The sequence below is a fragment of the Lichenostomus cassidix genome, chromosome 2, assembly GCF_008360975.1.
Source record: "Lichenostomus cassidix isolate B80296 chromosome 2, HeHo_3.0, whole genome shotgun sequence".
Lineage (NCBI taxonomy): Eukaryota > Metazoa > Chordata > Aves > Passeriformes > Meliphagidae > Lichenostomus > Lichenostomus cassidix.
In genome coordinates, this window is record NC_139482.1 from 150,832,359 (window position 1) to 150,846,583 (window position 14,225).

At 54.4% G+C, this 14,225-nt stretch overlaps 2 protein-coding genes and 1 pseudogene across 4 annotated transcripts; 1 reads left to right on the forward strand and 2 right to left on the reverse strand.

Moving 5' to 3' along the window:
* Positions 1 to 4: 4 nt before the first annotated feature.
* Positions 5 to 3,885, forward strand: LOC146442524 (uncharacterized). 2 transcript variants are annotated; one of them, XM_085053723.1, is made up of 11 exons: positions 5 to 183; positions 578 to 685; positions 1,088 to 1,172; positions 1,252 to 1,359; positions 1,456 to 1,599; positions 1,677 to 1,847; positions 1,933 to 2,020; positions 2,753 to 2,814; positions 3,027 to 3,136; positions 3,406 to 3,476; positions 3,586 to 3,885. In XM_085053723.1, exons 2-11 carry the CDS (start codon positions 596 to 598, stop codon positions 3,710 to 3,712), a joined length of 1,056 nt encoding a protein of 351 aa, XP_084909849.1. In that variant the 5' UTR covers positions 5 to 183; positions 578 to 595; the 3' UTR covers positions 3,713 to 3,885. The 2 variants fall into 2 exon arrangements, with proteins under 2 accessions (XP_084909849.1, XP_084909848.1); XM_085053722.1 differs by having other exon boundaries at positions 5 to 685.
* On the reverse strand, positions 3,837 to 8,778 carry GFUS (GDP-L-fucose synthase). Of its 2 annotated transcripts, none has more exons than XM_085053724.1 (11): positions 8,453 to 8,778; positions 7,493 to 7,642; positions 6,536 to 6,650; positions 6,202 to 6,330; positions 6,045 to 6,118; positions 5,701 to 5,834; positions 5,518 to 5,582; positions 5,278 to 5,344; positions 5,127 to 5,206; positions 4,897 to 4,996; positions 3,837 to 4,396 (listed from the first exon to the last, which is right to left on the reverse strand). In XM_085053724.1, exons 2-11 carry the CDS (start codon positions 7,630 to 7,632, stop codon positions 4,341 to 4,343), a joined length of 960 nt encoding a protein of 319 aa, XP_084909850.1. In that variant the 5' UTR covers positions 7,633 to 7,642; positions 8,453 to 8,778; the 3' UTR covers positions 3,837 to 4,340. The 2 variants fall into 2 exon arrangements, with proteins under 2 accessions (XP_084909850.1, XP_084909851.1); XM_085053725.1 differs by lacking the exon at positions 8,453 to 8,778 and adding an exon at positions 8,347 to 8,432.
* A 4,005-nt stretch (positions 8,779 to 12,783) lies between these two features.
* Positions 12,784 to 13,234, reverse strand: LOC146442526 (feather beta keratin pseudogene; annotated as a pseudogene).
* Positions 13,235 to 14,225: the final 991 nt, after the last annotated feature.

Genomic DNA, 14,225 nt, shown 5'->3' on the forward strand with positions numbered 1-14,225 from the left:
TTGGTCACTTCTACCACACCCCGCCTTCCTATTGGTGGAGCTCGCTATAAGGGGCGGGGTAAAGGGGTCGAGGAAAGGGAACTGCGCAAGCGCTGAGGTGCCACGTGGTTCGCTCAGTTCCACGCGTGGGGGTCCTGAAGGGGGTTTCCCTCATTTCCCAAACCTTTCCAAACTTCCCCGCAGGTCAAGCGGAGCCTAAGCATCCCTGAGGCCGTGGGGGAGTCTCCCCCAGTGGGGTGTGGCTCTAAATTTGGGGGGGAGGTCCCCAAATTTGTCCGTGGATGTGGGGGCTGCTCCCCACCCTCTTCTCCCCGTAGGACCCCCACCCACCGCCAGCCCTGGGTTTATGGGGGTTCCTTTCCGTGGGGGCGTTACCCAATTTGTCCGTGGATGTGGGTGCTGCTTCCCACTCCAGGGTGCTCCTCATCCTCTGCTTCCCACAGTATCCTCACTCACTAGCATCCCTGGGACTATGGGAGGTCCCCTTAGTGGGTTGGGTTCTCAAAATTTGGGGTGGAGGTCCTATAATTTGTCCGTGAGTATGGGGGGGCTTCTCCCCACCCTCTTTTCCCCACAGGACTCCCCCATTCCCATCATGCTGCTCCAGAACTCCTGGGCTCTGCTGCTCCTCTGTGCCACTGCTGGGTTTTTGGGGTGGCTGGGCTTTGCTGCCCCCCCCGAGAAGGTGGGGACCACCCCCAGAGCTGGGGTTTCCCACACATTCTCCTCAAGACACCCACGGGTGACAGCCCATTCCAGGATGAAGCCACATCCTGGGAGATGTCACACCTGATGGACTCCTGTCATGTCTGATGTGGCTGTGGGACTCCCCCGGGCTGGGAAATGGGGGTTCCTGGGATCCCACACCCTGGGCAGCCACTTTGCCTGGTGTGGGGGTGGTTTTTGGGGGGTGAAGGCCAAATTCATGGGTGAGTTCATGCCTTTTTCCACATTTTACATCCCCCAAACCACTCCTCTGTCTCCCCATCCTGTGCTGGGAGCACCCAGGGGTGCTGAGGGCTGGTTTTGGGGTGTCCATGGGGAGAACCAGCATTCCCCCATCACCACCCACCAATATTCACCTCAGGAGGAGCTCTGGGAGACCTGGATGAGGTCGGTGCTGAATGAGACCCCTGTGTTACAGCTCATGGAAGACATCACCCACCGAATGGGTAAGAGCCAGGGCTGGGATCCTGCAACATTCCCATATCCCACTTTGGGACTGATCCAACCTCTTATCCCTCCCCACAGGGAATGTGAGCAGCCATGGGGCTGTGGAACTCCAGGAAGGACACCAGGCTGTCCTCTCCAACCTCCAACAGGAGCAAGAAAGGACTCAGGATGTTCATCCCCTCCTAGGTGGGAACACAGCAATCCCCATTCCCAGCTTTTTTCTCACAGGGGTGCACCTTTTCCAGCTCATCCCACTGCTGTATCCATCTTTTCCACATGCAGAGAGCAACCTGATCCTTCAGGAGGTGATGGAGAAGCTGCAGAGGGTGAACCAAAGCCTGGAGCTGATGCTGGCAGCCTTGGGAGATGCACAAAGCCAGCTGGAAAAGCACCTGGAACACCTCAAAGCCATCCCTGACCCGGATGGTGAGTGGGAATGGGTGCTGGAGGATTGGTAGGAGCTGGTGGGTGCCAACACCAGGCTCTTCTTTCCCATCCTGCAGGTCAGAGCCAAAGTGCCACCTCCTCCTGGATCCCACACAGCTCCTACTTTGTGCTCCTGGTTCTCCTACTGGTGCCCATGCCGCTCCGGGCCATCCTCCTCCTCCTCTTCCTCGCTTCCAGCATCCTTGGCATCCCAGCATTCTCCACTTTCCTGGTCCTTGCTGTGGCAGGTGGGGACAGGTGTGGGAACACCTGGCTGGGGACACACCACCCTGGGGTGGCTCTGTCCTCTCCCACCCTCTCATTTTCCTGCAGGGCATTGGCTGGTGGCATCTGCCTGCCATGGTGCCAGAAGGATCCAGCCTGTGGCTCCCCAGTACCGCCTCACCTCCACCCCAGAGAGGTAGGAGATGCTTGAGGAGGTGACATGGAACCCTTAGGAGCTGTTGGGTCCCATCCTTGGTACCCCACCCTGGATTTTCCACCCTGGAGTCATCTGTCAGAAATTCCCAGAGAAGCACAGGACACATCTTGATGGCTTTCCTATGGCTTTTGAGCACCTTATCCCAGCTCCTTGCCCTATTTCTGCTCAGTTGTCCCATCCTTGGTGCTTCATCCTGGATTTCCCATCCTGGCTGTTCCATCCTGGAGCCATCTGGCAGAAGTCTCCAGGGTGAGAGAGATCTCTTGATGGCTTTCCTGTGACTTTTGGGCACCTCGTCCCAACTCCATGTCCTGTTTCTGCTCAATGTCACATCCCTGGGTGTCCCACCCTGGAGCCATCTGGCAGAGCTCCCCAGGAAGGGACAAGACATATCTTGATGGCTTTCCTATGGCTTCTGGGTACCTCATCCCAGCTCCCTGCCCTATTTCTGCCATCCTGGTTGTTCCATCCTTGGATCCTCATCCTGGATGTCCCATCCTGAAACATCTTGGGATGTTCCCATTCCCAGGAGAGGACAGGACACATCTTGATGGCTTTCCTGTGACTTTTGGGCACCTCATTCCAACTCCCTGCCCTATTTCTCCTCAGAGGAGGGTGTGGAGAGGCTGGAGAGGTGCATGTCTGCCATTGTGGTGGTGACACAGAAGCCACCAAGGTGATGGCACTTGAGTTTTCCTTCTTCCCACACAGGGAAGGTGATATGGAGCTGCTGCAGGAGGAGCTGAACAGGATGGACATGAGCTGCCTGCAAGGTGAGAGGTGTCCATGAGGCGGGAAGTGTGGTGGCTCTAGGACATGGATCCAAAGCCCTGACATGTCCCCATCCCGTGCTGGGACGTGCTTGTTATCCCAGAATGTCCCCAAGCTCTGCCAGGGCATGTGCCACCACCCCAGGGTGTCCCCAACCTCCATGTGGGGACAGGAGCACTGGGATGGTGTCTCCACCACTGCCATGTTCTTGCAGAGTCCTCGTACCTGGAGCAGCCCCAAGAGGTGGCCAGGGACATTCCCAGCTTTGCAGGGCGGGTGTCACCTGTCCCTGATGGCCAGAGGATAACACTGAGCTTGTGTGAGGTAAGGTGGGATGTCACCAAGTTGGTGTTGTCACCCAAAAACCTGCTCTTGGGGGCCAGCTGAGTCTCCCTGAGAGTCAGGTCCTCCTACATTGGGGTGTCCTCACCAGGGTGGCACCTTTGGGTGAGGTACAACCCACTGGGAGATGGGCAGGGCTGGGGATGTGACACACAGGGAGAAATTTGGGGTGGGATTGGTGTCCTGAAGGATGGCCAAGGCATCCCAGGGGACAAGGGACATTTGTACAAAACCTCTTCTTCCCAAACCAGGTGACATCAGAGCTGGTCATGGACGCCGGGAAACGCCAGGAGCCCAAACCCTGCAGCCCAAGGGCCAATATGTGAGCACCAACCACCCAGAACATCCCTTCTCCATGGCTTGGTGTCACCTCAGGGTGACACCCCGCTGCTGGTGGCTTCCTGGGGTGCTAATGGGTGTCTCCTCTGTAGGTCCCGGTGCCAGAGCCTCACCAGGGCTGGGTGGCGGTGCCGGAAGAAAGCCGTTCCTGGGCAGGAATTCTGCCACATGCACACCACCAGCAGTAGCTTGGCTGTGGACTCTTCTCCCCATATTTGACCCTTTACCTCCTCCCTGAGGAGTTTTAACCTCTTTAAGGCTCTTCCAGATCCTGGTGGAGAACACATGGACCCTGTGAATGCCACTGAAAGTGGATACAGACAGATGTTCATTATCCCACCAGTTTTATACTATTTGCATATATTTTAATAAATGCCACATTTACAGCTGGAGTCTTTCCCATTCTGGTCCCTCCTATCCTGAGACTGGGGGCTGTGGGATCATCCCCATGTGCCAAGAGCAACAGCAAATTCACTGCTGCCATTTCCATGCCCTGGAATCCTGATCGTCTTCCCTTTATTATGCCTAATGACAGGTAATTAGTGTAGCTCATCAACAGCTCAGAGCCACCACCCTCTTGGATGCAGTCACGGTGATGGCTCCAGTTGGCTCCTACCACTTAATTTGGGATCTTTTTGGGATGCCCCAACCTTCCTCCCCCCTGCTCTGGGCGTCCTGCGCCGCTCCCAGCAGTGAGGCAGGAATGTGGGAGCTGCTCCTTGGGCTCCCAATTTTTACTTTGGAAATGTCACTGTCACCCCCCCAGCCCCATCCTCTGCCACAGCAAAGGACAACCCTGAGTTGAAGAGGATGATCCCGGTGCCGGGTGACGCCAGTCCCGGTGCCGTCACTTCCTGGCATTGGCGTAGTTGGCGTTGAACCAGGCACAGGTTTCCTTCACAGCTGGGGAGGGAGAAAATGGGATGGGTTTGGGGATTGGGAATGGATTTTGGCCACAGAATCATTGGATGGGTTTGGGGACTGGACATGGGTTTTCGTCATAGAATCATGGGATGGGTTTGGGAACTGGAATGGATTTTGGTAACAGAATTACAGGACGGGTTTGGGAACTGGAATGGACTTTGGTCACAGAATCATGGGATGGGTTTGTGGATTGGTAATCGATTTTGGTCACAGAATCATGGGATGGATTGGAAAGGGCTCTTTCAGGTCATCTCATCCAAGGAGATACCTTCCACTAGACCAGCTTGCTCCAATCCCCATACAACCTGACCCTAGGTATTTCCATGGATGGAGAAACCACCACCACCTCCCTGAACAACCCATGCCAGTGTTTCACCACCGTCAATCCTTATCCAGAAAGGATGGACCACCTTGATGCCACCAGTGCTGATGGCAGTGGGTAGGACCCCCGGTGTCCCTTGGAGACCCTTCCATCTCACCTTTCCTGAAAGGTGTGAACTGAAATTCAGGCAGGTACTGCCGGAGCTTGGCATTGCTGGCCGTCTTCTTGAACTGCCCATCGGACTTGGTGGTGTCAAACTGGGAGGGGAAGGATTAAGGAGGAAAAACCTTGCTTTGCCTCACCAGGGTGGTGGGAAGGATCCTCTGGATTATGGTATCTCCCAGGGGAGCTGGTGGGAAGAGGGGCTTAGCCTTTGGTGAAGGATACAACGAGCTCTCCCCTGAATTCCATGGCTTCTGCTATGGCCTCTGCTGCTTCCCGGATGGAGACTTCATCTTCTTCTCCCACTGTGGAGAAGGGAAGGATTGTGGCTGTTCCCTCATGGAGAGGGAGCTCTGATGGGGTGGCCAGGCCTTACCTGATAAAATGATTGGTTCCACCTCATCGTATTCCCTCAGGACCCAAAGGAAGAGCCGAGCCAGGTCCTGTGGAAGAGCAGACAATTCTTGGAGAGGTCACTGGTGTCCCCCAGCCCTCCCATCCCAAGGGCACACAACCCTGGGGATGGCTCAGGACAAGCCAGGTGGGTTCAGACCCTGTTGGGGCCCCACCAATGGGTTCTCCAGCCCCATTCCCTGCTTCTCAAGGCCACACCTACCAGGGAATAGATAAACTGTCTCCTGGGCTTGCCCGTTCCCCAGACAGTCAGAGCGGAGCCGGACTCTGCAGGAGGAAGGAGCCATGACTACCAGAGCCACGTCCACCCACCCCATGGAGCAGGTGGGAAGGAAACCCCTCCCAGTTTTCCCAAAAAAATCCCTGGAAGTCCTGCCACCCTCACGTTTGGCCAGGTAGACCTTGTGGATGAGCCCTGGCAAGACGTGGCCATCCTCGATGTTGAAGTTGTCGTGGGGCCCAAAGACATTGGTGGGAATGACGGCGGTGAAGCGTCGGCCATGCTGCTCAGAATAACCCCTGGATGAGAGCAGGGAGGGTATTGTGGGTGGGATGTCAACCTCACCTCCAGCACTGAGATACCCCCAGAAAACACCAGCCAGCAGCACCTTCACCTGCTGAGCCCAGGTATTTCCCCAACCTCCACCACAGTGTCATTTAAATCCTGGAAATCCCAGTGGATTCCCCTGGCCTTGAAAACCAGTGGGTGCTCCCATGTCTCCAACTGACCTATTCTGGACATCAATCATCCTCTTGGCATAGGAGTAGCCAAAGTTAGAGCTGTGAGGTGGCCCGTTGTGGATCTGGGGACAACGAATGGATTGGAGCAGAGAATTAAGCAGGGCAAGGATTTCCCTGGATTTTGCATGGGAATGGGGATTCTCACCATGGTCTCATCAATGGGATAGGTGGTCTTGTCTGGGAAGATGCAGGTGGAGAGGCAGGAGACCACCTTCTGCACCCCTGACTCGTGGGCAGAGTGCAGGACGTTGTCGTTGATGTGGATGTTTGTCCTCTGGGAAAGGGGAGATTTGTCAGGATCAGGAGGTTGGAGATCCCCAAATCCCTTCACCAACAACTCATTAATAACTCCAAAAACCACTGGAGCTCTGGTTTGGCTCCAGGAGCAGAGCAAGCCACATCCCTGCATGGCCATAACCCAATTTAGGGAGCGCAGCATCCACAGGGATCCCGACAGTGCCCATTCTGTGGGTGCTCACCCAAAAATCCAGGTTGGAGCGGATGTTTTTGAAGAGGCCTCCGACCATGGCGGCCAGGTGGATGACGTGGGTGGGTTTGTGCCTCTCAAACAGGGCTTTGGTCTCGGAGCTGCTCCTGGAATGGAAATTTTGGGATTCAGTGGGGTCAACAGAGCAGACTCGAGTGATTTCTGATGAAAAACCCAATCCTGCAATGGGAAATTCTGGGGTCAACAGAGCAGACTGGGGTGTTTCCAAGGAAAAACTCAGTCTTGGGATGGAAAAAATTGGGATTTGGTGGGGTCAACAGAGGAAATTGAGGCGTTTTCAAGGTAAAAGCAAATCCTGGGATAGGAAATTTTGGTGTTTGGTGGGGTCAAATTGGGGGTTTCTAAGGAAAAATGCAATCCTGAGAGGAGAAATCTGGGGTTTGGTGGAGTCAAGAGAGCAGATTTTCAAGGAAGAACCCAATCCTGGGATAGGAAACTTTGGGATTTGTTGGGGTCAACAGAGCAGATTGGGGCATTTCTAAGGGAAAACAAATCCTGGGATGGGAAAATCTGGGATTCAGTGAGATCACCAGCACTAAAAGTGGTGTTTCCAGGATAAAAACCAATCTGCTATGGGAAAATTTGGTATTCAGTGAGGTCAACAGAGCAGATTGGGGCACTTCCAAGGAAGAAAACAAATCCAGAGATGGGAAATTTTAGGGTTTGTCTAGGTCAACAGAGCAGGCTGGGTTGTTTCCAAGGAAAAATCAAACCCTGGAATGGGAAAATTTGGGATTCAGTGGGGTCAACAGAGCAAATTGAAACATTTCCAAGGAAAAAGACAATCCTGGGATGGGAAATTTTGGGGTCAACAGAGCAGATTGGGGCATTTCCAAGGAAAAAAATCAGTCCTGAGATGGGAAAATTTTGGGGGTTGTCAGGGTCAACAGAGCAAATTCGGGGTTTTCCAAGGAAAAACCCAACTCACGTCAAGTCGGCGTCTTTGGAAGACACAAAGATCCACTCCTCGTCCGGCTGCCCCTCTCCATCGGCCACCACCTTCTCGATGGCTCTGCCCACCAGGCCAGTGCCACCTGTCACCAGGATGCGCTTGGTCACCTCTGTCATGGCCAAAACCCTGCAGGGAGGAACCCGGGGGACAAGGTGGGATCACCTCAGGATGGACCACCCTGGTGTGGTCACCCACGAGCATCACCCACATCCCAGGCAGGTGCAATCAGGTTTTTGGGGTGAAATTTCTGTGTTTCTGGTAGAAAGGGAAGTGGAAGGGGCGTGTTTGACTGTGACAGGGCTGAAACTCCTCAGCTGGAAGCCACCTGGGTCAGGGCCAGACCTGCCACGTGGTGCCACATGGCACTGCCCGGACTCTGGAAAGGGAGGGGCACCTGCACCTCCACGTGTGTGCCCCAAATCTCCCTCTGCACCCCCAAGTCGCCTCCCAAACCCCAAATCTCCCCCTGCAACCCAGGGCTGCACCCTAGATCTATTCCTGAACCCCGAGTCCTGGGTCTGCACCCCAAATCTCCTCCTGCACCCCAAATTTTCCCCTGCACTCCAAGTGCTGTGTTTGCAACCTAAGCCTCCCCTGCACCCCAAATACCAAGTCTGCACCCAGAACTGCATCCCAGGCCTCCACTGCCCCCAAATCCCAGCTTTGCACCCCAAATCCCAGCTTTGCACACAGTCCTAGCCCCCTACACCTCCCCTGCACCCCAAATCCCACTCCTACAGCCCCATCTCCCCGCACTCCCTCCCGTCCCGCAGCGCCTTCCCCCTCCGAACCCCGAACCTCCCATCCCCCCGCACCCCTGCCCTCCTCACCGTCCTGTTCCCCTACTTTGGGGACCCCCCGCTTCTCCTCCCCCCGGCCTGGGGGGTCTCCTGTCCCCCCAAAATGTCCCTGAATGGGGTGGGGGGCGCGTCTCACCTTTGGTTGGATTCGGGGCCACTCGGGTGCACTCGGATCTGCTCGGTTGAGTTCGGCTGCGCTCGGCTCGGGGCGGGTTCGGGTCGGGTCAGTGGGGGCTCAGCTAGGTTCGGCTAGGTTCGGTTACGTTCGGCTCGGCTCGGTTAGGTTCGGCTGCGTTCGGCTCGGCTCGGCACGTTGGGGTCTCGGCTGTATTCGGGGTCACTCGGGTCAGCTCGTTGGCGGCTCGGACGAGTTCGGCTTCGCTCGGCTCGGTTCGTTTCGGCCAGGTGAGGGTTCGTCTAGATTCGGCCACGCTCGTCTTCTTCCGCCGCCGTCACCAGGCGTCGCCGCTTGGCTCGACGGGAAATGTAGTCCGTGCCCTGTGAGGGGGAGGGACGGCGGTGTGGGTGGGGGAATGAGGTGCCCTGAAAAGGAAAGGGGAAAGGAAAAGGCGTGCAGGAAAGGGAATGGAGGGCAGAAACGGGAGAGAGGATGGGCAGGGGGTGGAGGAGAAGGAAAGGAGGGGTAGGAAAGTGGGTGCGGGGGCTTTAAGGGGATTAATGGGAGGGGGTGCAGGAGCAGGGAAGGGGGTGCAGGAAGGGAAATGGGATTAAGGGAGGGGAAGGGGGTGCAGGGAAGGAAAGGGAAACTGTGCAGAAGAAGGGAATGGGGTGCATGGTATGGGAAAGGGGGTGCCCAGCTCCCCTCCCACCCCAAAGGGTCTCATCAAAAGGGATTCCGATGTGAAAACGTTTTAATCACCTTTAATGCACTTAAACTGAGATTAAAAACGAGCAGAGCTTTCCTGCGAGTGGGGGATGGTTTTGAAGGCATCCCCTCCACCCTCAGTTCCAGCTGGCTTTGCCTTCGGGATTTTTGCAAGTCAAAGGCAGGGCTTTCCTCTAAATTAAAATTTTGAAAGTGGAATTGAGGGAGACCCAGCCAGGTATTCCCACTTTCACCCCCAAAGCCCTGGATAGCCCCACTGTCAAGGAGCAGTAGAATATCACAGTTTTTGGTTCCTTTTTCTCCTGGGTAAGACCTGGAACTGTGCCCTTCTCCTTTGGGAAAGTCTCAGGGAAGGCTGAATCCTTGGGGACTCCTTCCTGGGAGTTGGGGGGAGGGTCATTTGCACATTAAAAGATGTCACCTTGGGCCTGTGTCCTGTGGAAGTGCCCATCCCCTCTCCCAGCTTGTCCCAGCATGTCTCCAGCCCTTCCAGACCTTTCCCAGCTTCAAAATCCCACTCTCTGGAGTCCTGGTGTTATTCCCACCTGCTGTGATACAGGATTCCCTGGCTGATCTCACACACAGAGCCATGGATGGACACTGAAGCACCTTCTCCGTGCCAGCTAATTCCACATCTGTCCTTCATCCTCCACCAGACACTGAGGTTTGGTGAGAAGAAGCCTCACATTGATGTTGGGGTGAGTCAGATCCAGCTGCATCCACACTTCCACCTCACTTCATGGTTAAATGATGGAATAAAAGGGTTTGGGTTGGAATAAAATCATTCCCATAAATAAAAATCATGCCGTTCCAACCCCCTGCCATGGGCAGGGACACTTTCCACAAGGCCAAGTTGCTCTAACCTGGCCTTGAACATTCCCAGGGATGGGGGAAAAGTCAAGGGTGATTTTCCATGTGCTGGTGGGAGGATAAGATCTTCCTGCTGCCTCCTGCAAGTTTTGGGAGACTAATTAGGGATAAACCCGTGTTTCGGCCAAGGCATTGCTGGGAGGTGGCGCACCCAAGAGCTGCTGCGACAGCACTCGAATAACCACGGTGTTGCATTAAATGTAGTAATTTTGGAGTTTAAATATGCTAATTCTGGGGCTAATTACCAAAGAAATGTTAGAACATGAGGGAAGATCACAGGGGAAAGGGATGAAGTTGCAGCGACCACATGGGATAGACTCGTTTGTTAATGAAATATCACCCAGGCTTCTGATATTATCTAACAAGGTCTTGGGATTTAAGGATCAAAGCCTGGAACAGACCCATTAGCTCATCTGGGCAGGGCGTCTGCGTGACATGATCCAGAGGACATCTCAGGACATCCTTCCAGCCAGAAGGATAAAACTTGGGTGGCTTGGCCAGATCCTGCTGGAGAACCGCTGCTTCATGTGAGGCGTCGTTTCTATAACGAAGCTTCCTTGTGGATGACCTATTTCTCTGGAATGGGCCCAGTTTTGGGTCCAGCCCCACTCCCTGCTCTGCTCTTCCCTCCCCACTCCTCTTGGGAAAGTGGGGCAGATGGGGATGAGATTCCCAGGTGCAGCCTATCCCAGGTGGAAGCTGTCTGAGGATGCTGCTTTACGGTTGCAGCCAAGCTCCAGGAACCCAGGTGAGACACCCCAGCTCTAAAGCATCCCTTTCCCACTAGAATTCCGGCTTTGCGGCTCTTTTTTAGGGAGCAGCACAACAGCAGTGGCCCCTTTTCCCACAGGGCTGCCTGTGCCAGTTTCCATAGGGATTGGGGGTTGCTTCCCACAGTGGCAATGTGCACAGTGCCCTGTGGCAATGCGAGCTATCCAAAAACACAGAGCGGGAAGACTGGCATGGGGATGGGAATGATGGACCACAGATATTCCAAGAAAGCCTGTTCATGGGATTTGGAGCAGCTGCTGCATGAGAATGTCCTTTCCACCATCATTTTGGCTTTGATCTTATTGAGTTCATACCTGCAGGAGAAGGGGGATCAATCTGCCACTGCTCCAAGGTAGGGTTTGGGGTTATTCTGGGAGTGGGATCCTGGCTGGGTGGGTGTGAATCCCATCGGGAGAGGCACTGGAAGAGATGCCGCCTGTTTTCCCTCACCTTCTTAGGGTCTCCTTGGATGGGGTGCAGAGAACTGGGCAAAGAGCAACCCAAGAGATTTGAATTTCCCAGGGTGGATGGGAGGGAGGAATGTGGGCACAGGGCAGTGTGGATGTGAGCCTCTTCCCAGTGCTCCCTGGAGCCCATGTGAGCTGACTGTGCCCAAAAACAGCGTCTTTGGCGCAGGTTTGGAATGAGACATGCTCCAGAGGATGAGGCAGACATCCCGCTGGGCCTGGCTGCTCAGGCATGTCCCAGGACCTTGGGAAGGTGAAATCCTGCTCTTGTTTCAGTCCAAGGGTTGATGTCAAGCTGGACGAACTCCAAGGTGAATGAGTATAAAAGCACGGATTACTTAAATTCGTCTTTTTATGGATTAGATTTTACTTTAAGATGAGCTGAAGTTCATGCCTCAAGGCCAACAAGGGCAAATGTACTATTTACAGTAAATCGAGAAGTAAAAAGGCCAAACAGATCCAAACCCATTCTGTCTCTCCTTTCCCAGCTCAGAGGCAGGGGGTGTTTAGTTTTGGTTTTAGGGAAGGGCTTTGTTCCTCAGCAAACTCTTCTTCTTTGAACCAAATAAAAATCCAGCTGTGCACGGAGTTCTCCATTTCTCTGGGCTCCAGCTGCTCCAGAGATGTTATTTTAATTTGCTTTTGATGAATATTTTAGTACTGCCAATAGCCCTGGAGACTTTGAACTCCTGTGTCAGCCCAGAGCTCACCTGTTCGCCGGGAGCCTTTGTACAGCAAAAAAAAAACACATCAAAGGAGAAGAAAGAGTGAACATCACTGGTGAGAAGCAATTTGGGGAGACCAAAGATCTTTATGACCCAAAAAACTATGTTGGAGTGTTGAAATTCAGAGGCAGAGAGCCAGGAAGATGGCACAAGGGACACCATATGCTCAGCAGGGTCACAGGCTTGTTCCTGCACCTCACTCTTAGGTCTCCATGCTTTGCCTCAGGAATCCACAGTGACTTGCTGGGAGTCGACACATCACAGGGAATTGTTCTGTGACCTCAGAGCAGAAGGTTGGTGGCTTGGGGTCACCAGCAGAGGTGATCCAGGGACCCTGAAGAGGGAGGAGGGTGACCCAGAGATCCCCTGAATGGTATCCTGCAGTGAGGAGAGGAAAGGGGATCTCCATCAGGAATCAGCTGAAGATCCCATAACAAGGTGAGATCCTGGCCTGGAGAGTCTCCGGTGCGTGGAATGGGGACTGTCCAGTCAGATGGACAGTGCACCAATGACCATCACCTGGATCGGCTGAGGAGCCCACAGAAAGGTGTGTGATGACCAGAAAACCCTGGTTACCCAAGGCCCTTGCAGGAAGAGGGGACAAGGACATGAAAACTTCAATGGGTGGTCCTGGCACCTTGCTGAAAATGGAGATGGTGTCAAAGAAACTGCAGATATTTAGGCTGGGAGCAAAGTGTCTGTGCTGGGTGCAGTTGCGAGAGCTGTGGTAGCAGAAGAGGAGGCATCTCAGGCTTTGATGCAGAGAAACTTTATTGAGGCAAAAAAATTAAAGGACAGGAGCAGCAAGTGGAAGGGATCTGGTGTCAGATGCAAGCACAGCGACCATCAGCTGAGGTGCTTTGCTTGCAGGAGCTGTTGCCAGAGTACTGAGCTGGTGGTGTCAGAGGTGGTGCTGAGGGCCTTTAGCAGATGTAGCCACCCCTTCTGCCATAGCAGCCCAGGCCTCCCAGCCCATAGCCATAGCCAAGGCCAAAGCCAAATCCACCAGAGATGGGCTGTCCCTGGGCACTGAGTTCACTCCCGACAGCAGCCCCGGAGGTGGATCCAACGACGGTGTTCTGGGGGAAGGAGGTCATGATGGGTCCTGGCATGGTGACCAGCACAGGAGAAGGGTTGATGATGACACGGGAATCCTGGCATTGCAGGGCACAGGGCTCGTTGCAGCTGTTGGCCAGCGGGGTGGGTCCGCAGGGGCGGCAGGCATCGTAGCAGGCCATGGGTGTGGTGTGGAGGGTTCCTGGAAGAGAGAGGGGTGAGGAAGGGGAAGGTTGGGGTTGCAAGGGGGGTTGTTAGGGGAAGGCAAGGGAGTGTGGAGGCTGTTGTGGGTCTGTAGGGAGGCATGAGGGCTGCTGAGGCTGGGGCTGGGAGTGCTGGAAGAGGGGGGCGAGGGATGCAGGAGCAGGACGGTGAAGGGCTTGAGACTCACCTGGTTGTTGGCAGGAGCAGGAGGAGATTGTGCGAGGAGAAGTGTGTGAGGGAGAGAGGCACTGGTCTGGCTTTTATGCTGGTTCTGGAGGGGTGGGACAGCCTTGGCCCATGGCCTTGGGGCATTTTGCAGGCCTGGTGAGTCCTGAGGTGGGGAGTGCTTTTCTTCCCACAACTCTGCCATGTCATGTTTTGCTCTTGAGTCTGTGACCTTGGCGGTAGCTTTTAACTGGGAGTTTTAAAGACCAAAGGCTGCTGTTGATGATGTTTTTTCAAGGAGGGCTGAAGACGTGACCAGAGGTTTGCACAGTGGGGTGTCATCAGTGAGGTCATCCCATGGCCTTGGTCTGATGTGGTTCATGGATGTTTTGTGGAGAGGGTCCTCATTCCCCCACAACCCAGTCATGGCTCATCTGGACTTTGCAGTTCTTCTGGGGGATGTCTGTTTCCATTTCATTCTGTCTCTCCCTCTCATGTTGCCGACTTTCTAAACCTATCTGTGTGCCAGGTCTATCCAGTTGGAGATGTGATTTAGTGACTGTGATTTAGTGATGTCTCCAGTTGTCCCCAAGGTCCTGTATTGGTTCATCCATCGCTGGAGAAGGATAAGGAGAACAAGATGTGTGAGGAGCAGTTGGTGCAAGTGGGGACATTCAATTTTCTGGAAATGAGCGTTTACCTTTTACCCTTTCAAGGTACCTAATGGAAATTGTAACATGAGTTTTGTCTGGTCTGGCCTGGCAAGTTCTGAGGTGGGGAGTGTTTTCTTTGCCACAGCTCTGC